Below are 15379 nucleotides of genomic sequence, written 5' to 3'. Positions count from 1 at the left end.
ATTTCATTGATTGTCATCTGTTGGTTTCCGTGCACTGTGGACTGTGGAAGCATCAGACGCGATAGGGAAATGTTCCGAGAGATCCGACTCCGTTTCAGCAAGTGTCGTAATACGGCAATACTGGAATCTCTGGCCAAATAGCATTGGCGAAGCGCGAGACACTAATGCGTTCTCTTTCTTTCAACTGTGCGAAGAACACTTAATGTTGTTTTGTAATAAAAAGTCAATGTTATATATTAAATGATTAGGAGATGCAAACATTTATTATTTGCCACACCACAAAATATGTAGCTACCAAAACAGTGTGAATATTTTTTTTTTACTAGTTTGTTAGCCTGATAAATAACTTAAGCATTACTTCTCACAATGAATGTAACTATGTTAACAATGTATAGAGACCTGAAAAATTCGCGTGTTCATTTCGTGTTATGCTAAATTTTCAAATAATTATACCTTAGTGCTGCTTCTGTCATTGGTTCACTGTTAATCTGGAGGACTGAGGGCCAATTAGAGACCCTCACTCATAGAAGTGTCGAATCACAGACCACCCAGTCGAGACGACTCACAAGTCAGCAGGCCAATGAACAGTTGGCATTTTTCCAAGTGTGTAGAGGATATTGGAGTCTATCCTGGAGGTCATTGAACCCGCGAATTTTTTCCGGTCTCTAGCAATATATTGTGCAAGCTACTATCTAGCGGACGGGTTCAAAACTACTTCATGGTGGCACCCAGGGGCGTAACCAGGGGGGGGGGGGGCATTAGCACCAAATATTTAATTAAATTTCTTATTCATCACTCAAACAAATTTCATATTAAAAATTAATAAAATTTTTACCATTACAATATTTAAAATTAAGTACCGAAAACTGCTAAAATAGCACTATTTTACACTTTAAAATCCAAATTTTTCCCGGGGTAGGGCCCCCGGACTAGGGTCGCCACAAGGAAAAAATATTTCGTACCAACTTAGGCGAGAAAAAAGTACTAGATTAGAAAAAAAAGTACTAAATTATAATTTGTTATGGTTTTTAACCATTTAGGAAGTTATTATGACATTGCAATGCTCAAACATAAATTTCACACCACACACACATACATTCCATAGTTTTTTAAAAATAATTACGCTTAATAATAAAACATATTGGAGTTACAATAATATTATTATATTAAAGAAAACGTACTAGATCTGTACTAAACCACTAATAAAGTTATAAAAGTACGAGATCTAGTACGAAAGTACTAACTGTGGAGACCCTGCCCCGGACCCCCCGCTTTAATTCGGGGGGATGGGGGGGGGGGGTTGCATGCTTCTTAACACCCTCCCCATACACAAATCCTGGCTACGCCACTGGCTGGCACCGGATCCTGCACGACGCGACGGCCGTGTGTTGCAGTCGCCCCTGCCGCGCGGCTACCCGCCGCCCTCCTCCGCCATGCTGTTCGACGACGACCCGGGCATCATGTCCGAGGTGGAGACCAGCTCGACGGGCTTCCGGCGCGGCGGCAAGCAGCGCAGCTCTCTGCCCGTCGTGCGCACGCCGTCCAAGACGCTGGAGCGCCCGCTCGGTAAGACCCCTCCTCCGGGGGCGGCGAGGTGCCTCGTCGGCCAGCACGCGGCGAGACATAGCCACCACCTCAGTCATCATCTCAGTAACAGGCCTTCGCCACCAACTCCCGACGGCGGTAGGGGCACTAACTCCTTCCTTCTCTCTCTCTCTCTCTCTCTCTCTCTCGCTCTCTCTCTGTGTCTGTCCCCGTGGACCAACGATGAGACAGGCCTGGATCGCCGGTAGAACCGTCACTCTCGTGGCGAACGTGTTGTTGAGGTTATGTTCGAGGTTAAATATCAGGCGCGCAGGGAGTTCTTGATGTTTTTTATTGTTATAATGAATATTAATGCTAATTACTAGGGGGCATGTATTTTTTCGCGAAAAGATCTGAACACTCATTAGACTGCAACCCGCACCTGTGGTTTCTTCCTTGTGATTGGCGGCCGTCTAGCGAGAGAAGTCGTTGCCTTATTTGACCGGGCCACTCAGGACGCATTTGCTTCCGCACTGAATCACTGTGATTGGTGTTGTTACAATCGATATGTACCTGGGAGAAACTCACCCAATCACGAAACACAGACGACGCTATAGTGTTTTAACTTTCATATAGTCTCGAAATATTTTCGCGAAATCTGCATGCCCCTACTAATTACTTCCATTTTACTATACCTACATTGTAATGATCACATTTTTTACGTTCCTAGCAAGTTCCTTTCAAGCTAACTAATCTAATGAACAGAAAAGTATGCATTTATCAGAATACCATTGTTGTGAATGTACACTCGAATCATTGTTCGCATCGAATGATTTCCTGATGGTTCTATCGGCGAATCGCACACCATTGTTGGAGCCACCATGTGAAAAACGGGGCTCGGGCCTGTGACATCGTTGGCCCGCGGACAATCTTAACGCTGCTGTGCTTGCCCGCCCGCCCGCCTGCTTGCACGCCACGGGCCGAATTGCTAACAAAAGACGCGCGCGAGTGGCTTCGCTCAGTCTCGGATCAGCCGTAGCTCTCCCCTCTGCCTCGTGATTGGCTCGCATCTGCGAGAGAGCAGTCACTAGCCCCTCCTCCCTCTTCCGGTCGTAGAACCCCGTCTTGTCACTGCCTCGAGTGGAGGATACTTTGCTCGCTTCTCAACATTTTCAAACTTTGCATAAGCATAGCTATGAACTCTTAGGCACTCTCACCTGTGCTGATGGAAAAAAAAAAAAAATTAGGACAAATGTTAAGACCAAGTTGACAATATATGTGTCATTGATACAATATTTTCAAAGTTTTTCTAACCATGTTTATTGTTTCATAACAATGGATAGGCATCATTTCACTGGTTCATCCCAAACAAGTGTACTGAATTACCAACATTTCGGAATGTGGCCATGAGACTGAGCGACTATCATTTCAGTTTTAGTTTCACTGTTTGAATCATGTTAAGGTACCAAACTTATTATTATTTTTTTTTAAGAATTTTTGTGTAGTTGTTTCAATTCGCCTATAAATTGTGCAGTACACTTTTGTTGGCAAGTATTGTTTCTTTTCCCACAAATTATAGGTAGACTTGTTAAAAGGCTATTGTATTTTCGGTTTATGTTGTGTTTCTTCACTATTGCAGTGTTTAGTGTGGTTTTTCTGTGCACCCTTCATCACCTGTCTAGTGAAGATATTAAGGAACTATTTGTTCTATGTATTGGTTTATTAGATTTTTTAATGTTGTGATATGTTGTTAGAAATATTTGTTTAGTGCACGGATTGTAGTTTATAATTAAAACTGTACATCAGGCATTTTTATTTATTTATTTTCGTCCCATTGTAGCTGTACCATCTGTGCACCCGTCCACATAGCTGTCTGTCGTAGTCTCAATATTTCAATCTGGTTTTGTCCTAGTGCCCCTACCACCGTTAATTTGTGTGACATGTTTTATTTGTCAGAGTTGATATCTCTCTCACTCTCTCTCACACACACATACATTTGGATCATTAAATCACGCTGTTCTATGTAGAAATTATGATGCATTTACATAGTTTGCTCTCACTTGCTTTGCAGACAGAACTTGAGCTGTTTTTTTGTATCTTTTTTTGGCTGTGTGCTGATGCAAGTCTTGAAGATGTAGTGCATATGCCATTGGTTAACTGGGCACATTGCTTGGGTAGTCATATCAAATATGCATTTAATATTTTTAAAAAGTTCAAACTAAATTATAACAGTTATATCTATAATAATATAAAGAAAGTCTTTATTTGTTGTGCATAAAGTAACTTCTTATTTATCCCAACAACATCCTTGGAAATAAAATTTCAAAATCCTTTTTTGTAAAAAAGATATCAGGAACTCATGAGCTGAAACAAAAAATTTATTTAATATAGTGTTCCAAAATAGGTGTAAATGTAACGTAACTGTATTTGTAATACTACCCCCTTTTTCCTGTGAGTGTGAGGGCCTTTCAGATAATTAAGTAATACAGTTAACTTTCTACATAATCATTTGGTTTGTTTGGTAAAATTACTGCTTGCCAAATTCAAGCAAAACCCTCTCTTTCTTTCTACTTGACCACCATGTTTGAAGCAAACCATGTACAATCAGGTTACATAAAAATTAGTTACATGATTTAACTGTGAAACAGGTTATTTTTGTACAGATGTTTCACATGCAATCTGCTATCATGTATAGGTTGTTTTATAATGAATTTACAACATACGTATTCAAAACAACATTGCATTAGGAAGCTAAACCATAAGTTTTGTAAAATTTCAGATACTAGATAAACCAATGAAACTGAGCATAGTAAAGCGAGAGGAATAATTATAAAGGCATTTTTTTTTTGTGACAAAGAAAGAGAGATAGATATGTCACTGTTGCAGTTCACTGTTCAACAATAAGAGCAGCAGCTGCTACAAGAAAATTTAAAAGTTTAAAAAATGAAAATAAGAAATGAAGGCACTGTTAAGGAGAAAATCTTCAAAGAGGAATTAGGTAGCTGTTAATATTTGTCTGTGAAGTATGAAGTTAAGCAAATTTTACATAAATTGTACACTAATATAAAAATAGTGCCTGCGATTGAGAAGCTCAGATCAGCTTTGCGTGAAAAATAATTTGTTGTGATAGTACGTAAACTCTATGAAAAATGCTGAAAATCTTTTATTCCTTTTCAGAACATTGCAAAATGGGCAAAATTACCAATATTATGGAAAGAAATGTCATATTAGTATTGTGCTTTAGATACGTATTTGAGGATTATAGATGAAGTGCAGGCCTTGGAATTGAAAAGCTTCCTATAGTAAATCTTGGTGAAACATGAATTTATTCTAATTATACTGAGAGGTAATACTGGCAATATGAAAAGATTCCTCGAAAATATAAAGCGACTGGGCTGGACAGGAAATCAGTGTTTTGAGAAAGGTTTTTTTATGGGCGATGTTGGTTTGTAAAGCCAGAAACCATATCTGCTTACTATCATAAATAAACTGTGAAAATTTCACCAAGAGGTGTTATAAGCAACATATTTCTAATCTCTCAGAAAATTTAATGTTTTTGACAATGCACCATATTATACTGTCCAAGGAAATAATTTGCTCACATCATCTTCAACGCTAGAAACTCTAAGGGACTAATTAGAAATTCAAAACACTGAATTATGTTTGAACAAGAGAAAAATTTAATTGCCTGACTGAGTGAAGTTGCAGTAAGCTCCTGTGACATATTATGAGCATTTTTCCTCGCACATGGCCACAAAGCTGTGAGTTGGCCGGAATATCACAGTGAACTCATCTCCATAGAGTATGGTTGTAGTTAAAAAAATTCTGCATATCATGTAACAATGTACCCCAGATATCTTCTTGAATTATTGCATTCTCGAGTTTACCAATATGAGTTATAACCAAAGAAGATTAGTAAAAACAGTTCAACCTGTAAAAGTTCATAAATATTTGTATTATAAAAATTTTGGTTTAATAAACAATCTAATTCCTAGTGACATAGTCAACTGGTAGAGCAGCAATATAAATAGTGACAGTTGCAAGAGTGGTAACAGTGAAAAACGAAACAATTATGAAAGCATCAGCAGGATCGAAGAACTGAATATGGTTGGGGGAAAATTTTGTTATTTGGAAACATTTTTTCCAGCTTGCTGATCAGTCAGTTGTGTTGTGAAGCGATCTGGTCTTTTATGCTGCGAAACAGACTACTCTGTAGGTTCTCTACCCCTCCCACAAACACTGAGAAACAGCACACTGTGCACTAAAGTCGACTGCAACACTGTTTCTTGACGTCTTTCTCTTCAGTTCATGGAGCAGTTCTTGTGGAGAAAAAAAATTATGTTGTTTCAGTTAGCAGTGATGTTCTTTCGAATAAGACATTAAGGGAACCTATCTTCATTTTCATTGCAAGTAAAATGGAAATTTTAGTTTTCATAAGTGGTACACATTACTTTTACTAAGACTTTTACTAAGTATAGTTGTTATAATTATTTTTATAGAATCAGAATCAGTAGTATTGGTATTGTTATTGTTGAGCGAAGGTTTCTGAAGAATACCTTCACTGTGTGTGCAGGTGCAAGTTGAAAAAAGTAATAAAGATACAATGGGGATGTTGCTAGTGGTTAGGTGAGTGCGGTGCGGAATACGACGGGTGACTGAAGGAGTAGAGCAGCGTTGAAGTGTTGAACTCACATTCAGGGGTTTCGGGTTTGAACCCTGGTCAAGCCATCAGTTTTCCACATCTCTCAAAATCACTCAAGACGAATGCTGCGACGTATCCTAACTGTAGGCCGTGGACGATTCCTTCTAACATTCATAATTAGTTTTGTGTTTGTCTTTCTCTAATGGCCTCATCGCTGTTAAGACTTCAAACCAAAAATATTAATTTTAAAAATAAAAATAAAATACAGGAAATCATCTACAGTGACCTCTCTAGATTATGCAATAAGTTCATGGCAAGTTTTTTTTAACTAATTGCATCTTTGCATTTAATGAGTGTGTTGTCCTTAAATTAAAATTTTAGATGGTCCCAGATAAATGTTTTTTCATGTGGATTACATTTTCAAAATCAGTTAATATCTCTATTATACAAAGTAAAAATAAAAAAATGGTGGAATATTATTTTACTAAAATTTACTTTTATATAGTTTGTACAAGTCTAAAATAAATATATATTTTTTAATATTCACATACAATCGGCATACATGCTGAGTATGTGTAATCATGTTAGCCATTCGAATTTTTAGCTAATGACCACATTTTTTTTTCAATCGATTTTCTGCCGATTTTTCTTTTTTTTCTTTTTGTTTCTGTGGAAATACTGGCAAAATTTTCTGTGTGATATTGTATATTTGGGCAGTCCAGATCAAGCCTGAAGATCAGATGTAAATACTGACTAACTACCTTGCCTGCCTGCTTGAGGTGACTGTTTCCTATTCCGTCAGGCCCATCCGTTTATCTTCCTTTAGCCCCCTCATCACCCTTATCACATCCTCCTTCCTTATTTCTAGTCCTCACCCACCCTTTGGCTTCTCTCCTTTAGCCCCATACCTAGAGGCAACACTTAATGGTTTTATTTTTAGTCCAATTTGGTTTTAAAATAGAGAATTTTGGTGTTATTGTTTTTATTTTTATAAAAGTTGTTTTGTAATACTTACTCCAACAACATAGAGGTAAAATTTTTCATGCTGCATTTTTACGGTAAAATAATTTTTAATAAAGTTATCTAAAACTGATAGATTCAGAACAATAATAATAAATTAGCGACCATTTTATCATTTAGAATTGATTCACTAACAAATGCATAATAAAACAATTTTTATTATTTTTCTGATCCATATAATTTGGAACAATATTTTTCGGTAAGTAAGACATTCCTTGAATTTCAAACAGTAAAAATCTATTTTTTTTTTTTTTATGGTTTGAATTAAGTTTTGGTTAAATGCTACTTAATTTATTTAAAAACTGGCATTTTGGTGCTATATGATGTCTTCTGACACGCTTTTCGGTGTTATCTTAGTTTAATTGCAATTCACCATATAATCTTGTCCCTACATGTACCACACTTTTCCATCCATAAAAAATGATAGGTGTTGCTCATGGAGCGACTATGCCTTCTACAGGTCGCCCACACTCTCTTGCCCCTCTCTTTCTGTCTGTACTGACATTCCCTCCTCTCCCTGCACTCTTGAAGTTTAGATCGCTCCTCTCCCTGCACTCTTGAAGTCGGATCCCCTCCATTCCCTGCACTCTTGCAGTTGGATTCCCTTCACTCCCTGCACTCTTAAGTTGGATCCCCTCATCTCCCTGCACTCTTGACGTTGGATCCCCTCCTCTCCCTGCACTCTTGAAGTTGGATCCCCTCCTCTCCCTGCACTCTTGAGTCTGGATCCCCTCCTCTCCCTGCACTCTTGAGTCTGGATTCCCTCCTCTCCCTGCACTCTTGAAGTTGGATCCCCTCCTCTCCCTGCACTCTTGAAGTTGGATCCCCTCCTCTCCCTGCACTCTTGAAGTTGGATCCCCTCCTCTCCCTGCACTCTTGAGTCTGGATTCCCTCCTCTCCCTGCACTCTTGAAGTTGGATCCCCTCCTCTCCCTGCACTCTTGAGTCTGGATTCCCTCCTCTCCCTGCACTCTTGAAGAGGCTGGTAGGAGAACACTATCTAATAGCTTCGTTTTATAGCTTTTGCGACCATTCCTTGACTCAACTTGTCTTGTAGGCCCGAGCCCTATCCAGGGCTATTACTTCACAATGATTTGCTTTACACATGCAGAGTTCCATCTAATATTTCAATTAAGAGCAACTTCTAACTCTTTTTAGTAACAACTTTCGTATGAATCAACATATGTGGTATAATGTATAGTGCACATAGGTTTAATTTTTTTTTTAAATGAGAAATATTATGTGCTTGAGCACTTATAAAATAGATTTATCATTAATTTTTGATACTTTTTCATATATATATATTTTTTAAAATAGTTATGGTATAATGTGCAAAAAAAAATGTTTCTATTGTGTGTTCAGCTTAAATTCTGTTTGCAAGTTTGTAGTTTTGTTTAACTCAACATTTTTGTTTTCTGAAAGATTGATGTAATTCCAACAATTATGTCTTCAGTTATTCGGTACTTTGGGACTATACCGAAACAATTTTCTGATAAATTTGGTACTACATTTTTTGCTCTTTGTGATTGTGGAAAGGCATTTTATGTTATTGCACTGGCTTGCCTTAAGTGCTCACGTAGTTTGCTCCAACTTAACTGTTTTTCACTTTAGCGACTGGTTGCTTCTTATGTTATGCTGTAAATCACATCTAACCAGTATAGACTAGAGAGACAAAAGAAAATCTTTTTGAATTCTTTACAAATATGTGAGTGCAGGATTCATATGAGGAACTCATTTCAAGTAGTTTCATGGCAATTAATATTTTTTAACAATATATTTATTGGAGCACACTGTGTTTTGTTGACTGAAATATTACTTATTTGATTATTTGATTGCTTGAAGAGTTACTTTTATCATTATTGTGAATTTTTTGGTTAATAGTGATTTTCACCAAAGAGTGTGATTTTTATTTTAGATCTTTCAGAAAAATGCAAGTTTCAACAATATCAACATATCAGATAAATAAAGTTAGCGAAGCTAGGGTATTAATTTTCTCTATTTAACTCATACCAATGCTATGCTGTTACTTTTGTTTATACCAAAAGCTTTGTTATCACTGGCATTTGTGTTATCCATGGCATGTTTATATCTGTACGTGAATGTAAGATTACTCGTAAGGGATTTTTGTTCTGTGTGCCAAAAACTGAACTGATTTCAGCACTCGAAAATATTGGTATTTAAGTTTTTAAAAAATTCATACTCTATGATTCAAATTGGTAGTCAAGAATGAATGATTAATGACACTTTCAGTACAAATATTCCCATGTAACGCATAATAGTAAATCTGTAAATTTTTGCATTAAATAAAACATTTATGTAGAGATTATGTACATGAACACAATCATTTTTAATTTTTATTAGATAGGTCTTAACTATTGTTATAATACTTAAAAAGTTAATGGCACAATAAAATTGATATATACTTCCAGGGGCAGACAGACCTCTCAAAAAAATGTTATATGTTTTACTAAAAGTACACTTACATGTTTATAATTGGTTAATTTTTCTTCCACTCTTCTAAAAAGCATATATTTATTCTACTAAAATAACAAGCTGTGTAGATTTAAAAATAATATCCCAAATAGGGAAGGGTACCCATCTCTTCTAGTCCCCCCTACCACCACTGGTTAGCATTGAGTACTAAATAACCAGAAATGTTGTAAAAAAGGTTTGTCGTTTACTTGACTGATGAAATTTTTTTGATTTGCTTAGATCTTGGCCAGAAAATAATTTTGCGATGCCTTTAATACTGATAGAGGCAATTTATATACCCGGATTGCCTATCCGGGATCTCCAGTTTTCATTGTGTTGATGGTTCATTGTACTTCCTTGGAATTGTAGACGATACACTGAATATTATATTGCGTGATCTTGGTATGGGAATCAATACATTTAGTAACAAACCATTTATTGAGTATTAAGTATTATTACAAAGCAAATGAGGCTCTTTCTCTTAATTTTTATGTTGGTCTTCAGACATGATGTTGAAAGAAATATTTTCTAATATTTTTATTTGCCTTAGTACAGAAAAAAAAAACATTGTCCATCATGCAGTTAAACTTAAATTCGTTCTCATGAATTTCATATTTAGAAGTACAAATTCTTGTTCTATGTAATAAAAATCCGTCTTTAGCATTATGCTTGATATTACTATTATAATATGTATTTGAACCTTAGAAATTTTTATGAGCATATTATTTAACTTCTACATTTTTAGTGCTAATGATTTTTGTATTTTTTACACTAAAAAATTAATGTAATCATAAATAAAATTTGGTAACTATAGGTGATACTGAAAACAAGTAAAACTTTATTAAAATCTAACAAATATATTAGCAATGTTATACAAATATGAATGAATTTTTTTTTAAATATTGTTACAAAAAGCCATCACAAAATAATTGAACATATATTTAAATCATTTAACTTGATTAACTCAGTACATGCCATAATGTAAGTGAATTATAATTGTAAATAAATAAGTTGTAAAAACATTATTAATGTTAAAAATTAATTTATTGATTGGTAAAATGATGACTTATGAAGGGTGATTTGTTTAATAATACATTTAATAACCTTTTGAAATAATGTATTAGAATAATGAAGTTCTAAGATACCTATATCCTACCTGTCAGAGGCTAAGCTAGGGTCTGATACTGGGATATTTCCCTCCTGAATTTTCTGTGAAGCGGTAACTTACTTTTAATTTTGCAGTACCTAATTCTTTAAATACTTCATTTTTATTTATTTTCTCTTGGTGTTTTTTATTTAAAAAAAAAACAATTTTTGGCTGTTAGATTAAGAAAAAGAAAAATTGGTCTAAAACAACATTTTATGCTATTGCTATTATATATCTTAAACAGACTGTGAAAAAATATTTCCCTACATAATTATAACATTTTATCCTGGTTAGCCCGTGATATATTTTAATTTTTTCTTAATTTTAGGATATTTTTGTGTACTTTAACTTTGATTAACAGCGGTAGCCGTCATTGATAGTTCTTTTTCCATTTCATCGCAAAATATACTAATGCATACTGTTCCATATTTATCCAAATCATTTTGGAAAGTAATCATGCCTGCAATATCTTCACATTTAGTTATAGGGAAAAAAATAATATATTTCAGGTTTGTATATTTTATTTTAAAATTTAGACTCAATAATAAATCAAACAAAATGTTCATTAAAACTTTCAATATGCATGATTAATAAACATCCAGATATCCAAACTTTTCACACTCTTTCTCTTATTCTCTTACTCTCTTTTTCTCTATATATATTACATATGTATATTATATATATGTACATATATGCAGTGTTGTTAAAAGTACTCGGAAAAAGTAATTGGGCTCAATTGAAATTACTGTGGTGACAAAGTAACTAATTACAAGTAAAAATTACTTCACATAGAAGTAATCAGTAAAATTACAATTACAATTACTTTCCGCTACCAATTTAAAACTGACTTACGATTCTATTTTTTTACACACTGTTACATTAATATACATACATATATGTTTTGTTAAAAAAAATGATTTCATGTAATGATTAAATTTATTATCTTTAATTAAATGAATAATATTTGAGGACAAACTTGCTTGAATAACATCAAAAGTCTTCATACAAGTAGCTACCTGTAATAAAAGTAACATTCTTTAAATATTGGAATTGACCTTACAAAACAATTACAATCGTGGAAATACAGTAGCTAATGTCAGTAAATGTTGTAAAAAACAGTGTTAATACATATCATTAATAAAATTCATTATCTAGTTTGCTTACCGTGATGTGTTTCCTTAAATTTGAAGCAGTGGTCCATGCTGATCTGAGTATTTTATTTCCCAAACATAACTTACACTTCACAGACATATTCTCTTTGCTCTGCTTCCCAGATAATTCAAAATATTTATCAAGGTAACTAAAAGTAAAAATTCTATCTTCATTATTAACGACTTCTTCAGCATTTGAATTTGTCGCAGTATCACTTCGGTTACCTATACCATCCATGATTGCGATGCATTTGCGAGTAGTGGACACAACAAAAGTAAGAAGCAAGAATTTCCTAAGATTTACGAAGATTTACGAAGATTTGCGTTTTGGTATTAACGCCACACTTCAGCCGCTAAATCAGAAGTTTCCAATGAAAATTAGCATGTTGTGACTGACCTAACCTAACCTAACCCTTCAATTTTTTTAATTTCAATTTTTGAGAGAAATCCGGAGTTGCACGAACGTGATAGGGAACCGAAACTACGTGAGTTGTAGGCTTCCCAACAAAGTGAAGACAAGAAGGCAAAGATATTTAGAACCTGACAAGCCACTTATGTGCTTTGCCATTTTTGATCATAGATGTGCATACGATCGTAGCACTACAAGCGTAAAATTATAAACTTTTCTAATACAAAAATGTATGTTCTCCTTGTTCTTAATTGTATTCATTATATGTTCCGAGAATAAAAGTAACTGCAAGTAAATATAAAGTATCGATTACCTTAATGTATTGATTACAATTAATGTTATGTATTCCAATTACAAGTACGAATTACATTTTTAAATGTAACTCGTTACAAGTATAAATTACTTGAAAAGTAATTGTTACAAGTAATCCGATTACTTGTAATTCGTTACTTAACAACACTGCATATATGTAAAGTCTTGCTATTCTGGCTTGTAATAATATTTGATAATCCAATGTTTTAAGCTTAATATGATTATATACCCATTTTATCTTGTATGATTTTTTATTATAAAACCAGATTTACCCTATTTTCACCTCCTTAAGGGTGTAACCATAATGATATATCGCCTCTGTATTAATCCACTTTACGTGCTACCTCTGTACCAAATTTCATTGAAATACATTCATTAGTAAAGAGTGATTGAGTAGCAAACATGTAAATATCCAAACTTTTACATTTATATGTTGGTAGGATACAAACTGTTTTATTTGAAGAAAAAAAAAATGTGCTGTGTGGTGGCTTTGTCATTAATTTATGGAACTGGAGTAATTAAAGTAAAGAATAGATATTTTTGTATATGTGTTAACATTGCTTTAAATTACATAACTTGTATAATTAAAATGTATTTAAAACTTTCACTTGGTTTTGGAAATGTGTTATTGAAACAGTGTGATAAAACTGCAGTTAAAACAATTTTTTTATGATAATTTTTATGAAAATATGGTGCCAAACCTTGAGAAACAGTTTGCAACTGCTTTGTTTGAACGCAACACTTTATACAGCTGCATTTTATTTTGTGCAAGGCTTGCATTTTGCGCCAAAAAATAGTGGAGCTTGGATAGGCAAATATTGGTCAATAACTAGCATGTGATGTTATTGGCAGTGTGTGTTTTGTTTTAGCTAGGGTCAAGCCTTTATGGTGATTCAATAAAATGGTTATAACCACAAAATGCTAGTTAATTCACCAAGTAGCATTGAAATCAATACATGTATAGACGAAGCGGATTGCATTTTTAATTTGACACTATTTTTCATAAATAAACAGCACTTTTAAAAATAAACCTAATCATCCTGGAACATTCGAATTTAAAAACTAAATTGAGCAAAAACAAAACTATAATTTTTTAAAATATAATATTAAAGTTTAGTATAGTTTGATTGTCTTCATGCTTTCTTGAGTCATGCCGCATTGCTAAACAGTGTCTGGAATGCAGTTTTGGATCCAATGAACAGTTTTTGTGTCGAGTTTTTGGTAACTTAGGTTAATGAACTCTCTGAGATACAGTGTAAATTTTCGTAAATGTTCTCCATATCTTCCTCAACAACAAAGCGGGTACATTGTCATGAAAATATTTTGTTTTTCAGTAGTTTTCACTGCACTCATAAGCAATGTAAATTATAAAACATTTTACATAATCCAGATTTCAGTCTGTTAAATAAATTAACATTTTGGTTTTGTGTAATTCTGTCATAGTTGATGTTTCTTTATTTGATTATTCTTTTGTAGACTTGCATTCACCTTTTTCCAAAGCATATTCTGCACATGTGTTTTTCATAATGGAAACTTTAATTTCCTAATATGCAGTAATTAAAAAATTAGTTTTTTGTGTAAAAATAATTATATAGGTAATTTTTTGGAGGGAAAAACTCATTTACATGCATCTTTTAGTTTTAAACTTGAGTACCATATTTATGCCTTTAAGTTACGGTCACTCACTCAAATAACATCACTTAAAAAATAAAGAGGGTTTTATATCGTAAATTGTGATCAGTAATTGTCTCAAGGTCAGTGTGACTGTAGTTGGCTAAGCTAGTTTTGTAGTGGCACTTAATGCTAATGAGTGTTGTGTTATTCATACACATGTACAGTAATTCAAGTTACTCGGTAACGAATATTGTGCAATTTTGTATTGAAGATTTAGTTGTGAATGATACACTAACTTTACTTCACTTTCAAAATTTTTAAACCATGATTGCTTTTCAAATCAAATTTAAATAAAATGTCAGTGAATATTATATTCTGTAAATATTGTAAGAGACAGAAAAAGGAATAAAAATTGAGAGAACTAAAAAGTGATGTAATTTTGGAACATATTCTTGATTATTCTTAACCCGTTTGGTGGTCAATGTTGTTTCATGTGATCATGTACTATGTGTGCGCTAGTGTTGTTTGAAGCAGGCAGGACTCTCCCACGTGGCTCGTCGCGTCTCAAGCTCTGGGTTTGCTTGCAGGGCTGGTGTTCCTGCAGTACCGCAACGAAACAAAGCGAGCGTTGCTCCCCAACGAGATCACATCGATAGACACCGTGAAGGCCCTGTTTGTGCGGTCGTTCCCAAAACAGCTGACCATGGAGTACTTGGACTCCCCTCACGTCAAGATCTACATTCACGACTCTTCCAAGGACATGTTCTATGAGCTGGAGGATCACAGGTGAGGAGAATGAATGCTGTCCCGAAGTAACAGCAGAAAAATACCTTTAATACAATTTCTTGGATATATGCTATTGCAGTTTTTCACTGTTTGTTATGGAAAAAATTCAAAAATGCAAATTAAGAAATAAAAAATGAAAAGATAAACCCACAGAGAACACGACTAATTCACCTATGTCAAACAGACAAACTCAATCATGTACCTAAACAGGTATTATGGACAACACCACAAAGACAGCACAGACAAACACATTCAGACTGAAATATCAGACAGCACAAGAATTCCGTGGAAGGAATTTAGTCA

At 34.4% G+C, this 15379-nt stretch overlaps 1 protein-coding gene across 24 annotated transcripts in view; it reads left to right on the top strand.

Annotated features, from left to right (window-relative positions):
* LOC134542024 (coiled-coil domain-containing protein AGAP005037) overlaps positions 1-15379 on the top strand; it is a 713248-nt gene that overhangs the window by 533843 nt on the left and 164026 nt on the right. For 18 of the 24 annotated variants that reach the window (XR_010076723.1, XM_063385862.1, XM_063385858.1 and 15 more), the window contains 2 exons: positions 1395-1683; positions 14878-15076. Coding sequence is in view for 23 of the 24 variants with exons in the window: in XM_063385862.1 (XP_063241932.1) it covers positions 1395-1683; positions 14878-15076 (488 nt within the window). In the remaining variant the exon portion in view is untranslated. The remainder of the gene's footprint in view (positions 1-1394; positions 1684-14877; positions 15077-15379) is intronic. The other 6 variants (XM_063385867.1, XM_063385863.1, XM_063385866.1 and 3 more) reach the window with 1 other exon arrangement.

The sequence above is a fragment of the Bacillus rossius genome, assembly GCF_032445375.1.
Source record: "Bacillus rossius redtenbacheri isolate Brsri chromosome 4 unlocalized genomic scaffold, Brsri_v3 Brsri_v3_scf4_2, whole genome shotgun sequence".
Classification (NCBI taxonomy): domain Eukaryota; kingdom Metazoa; phylum Arthropoda; class Insecta; order Phasmatodea; family Bacillidae; genus Bacillus; species Bacillus rossius.
This window is presented reverse-complemented; position numbering and strand designations above follow the sequence as displayed.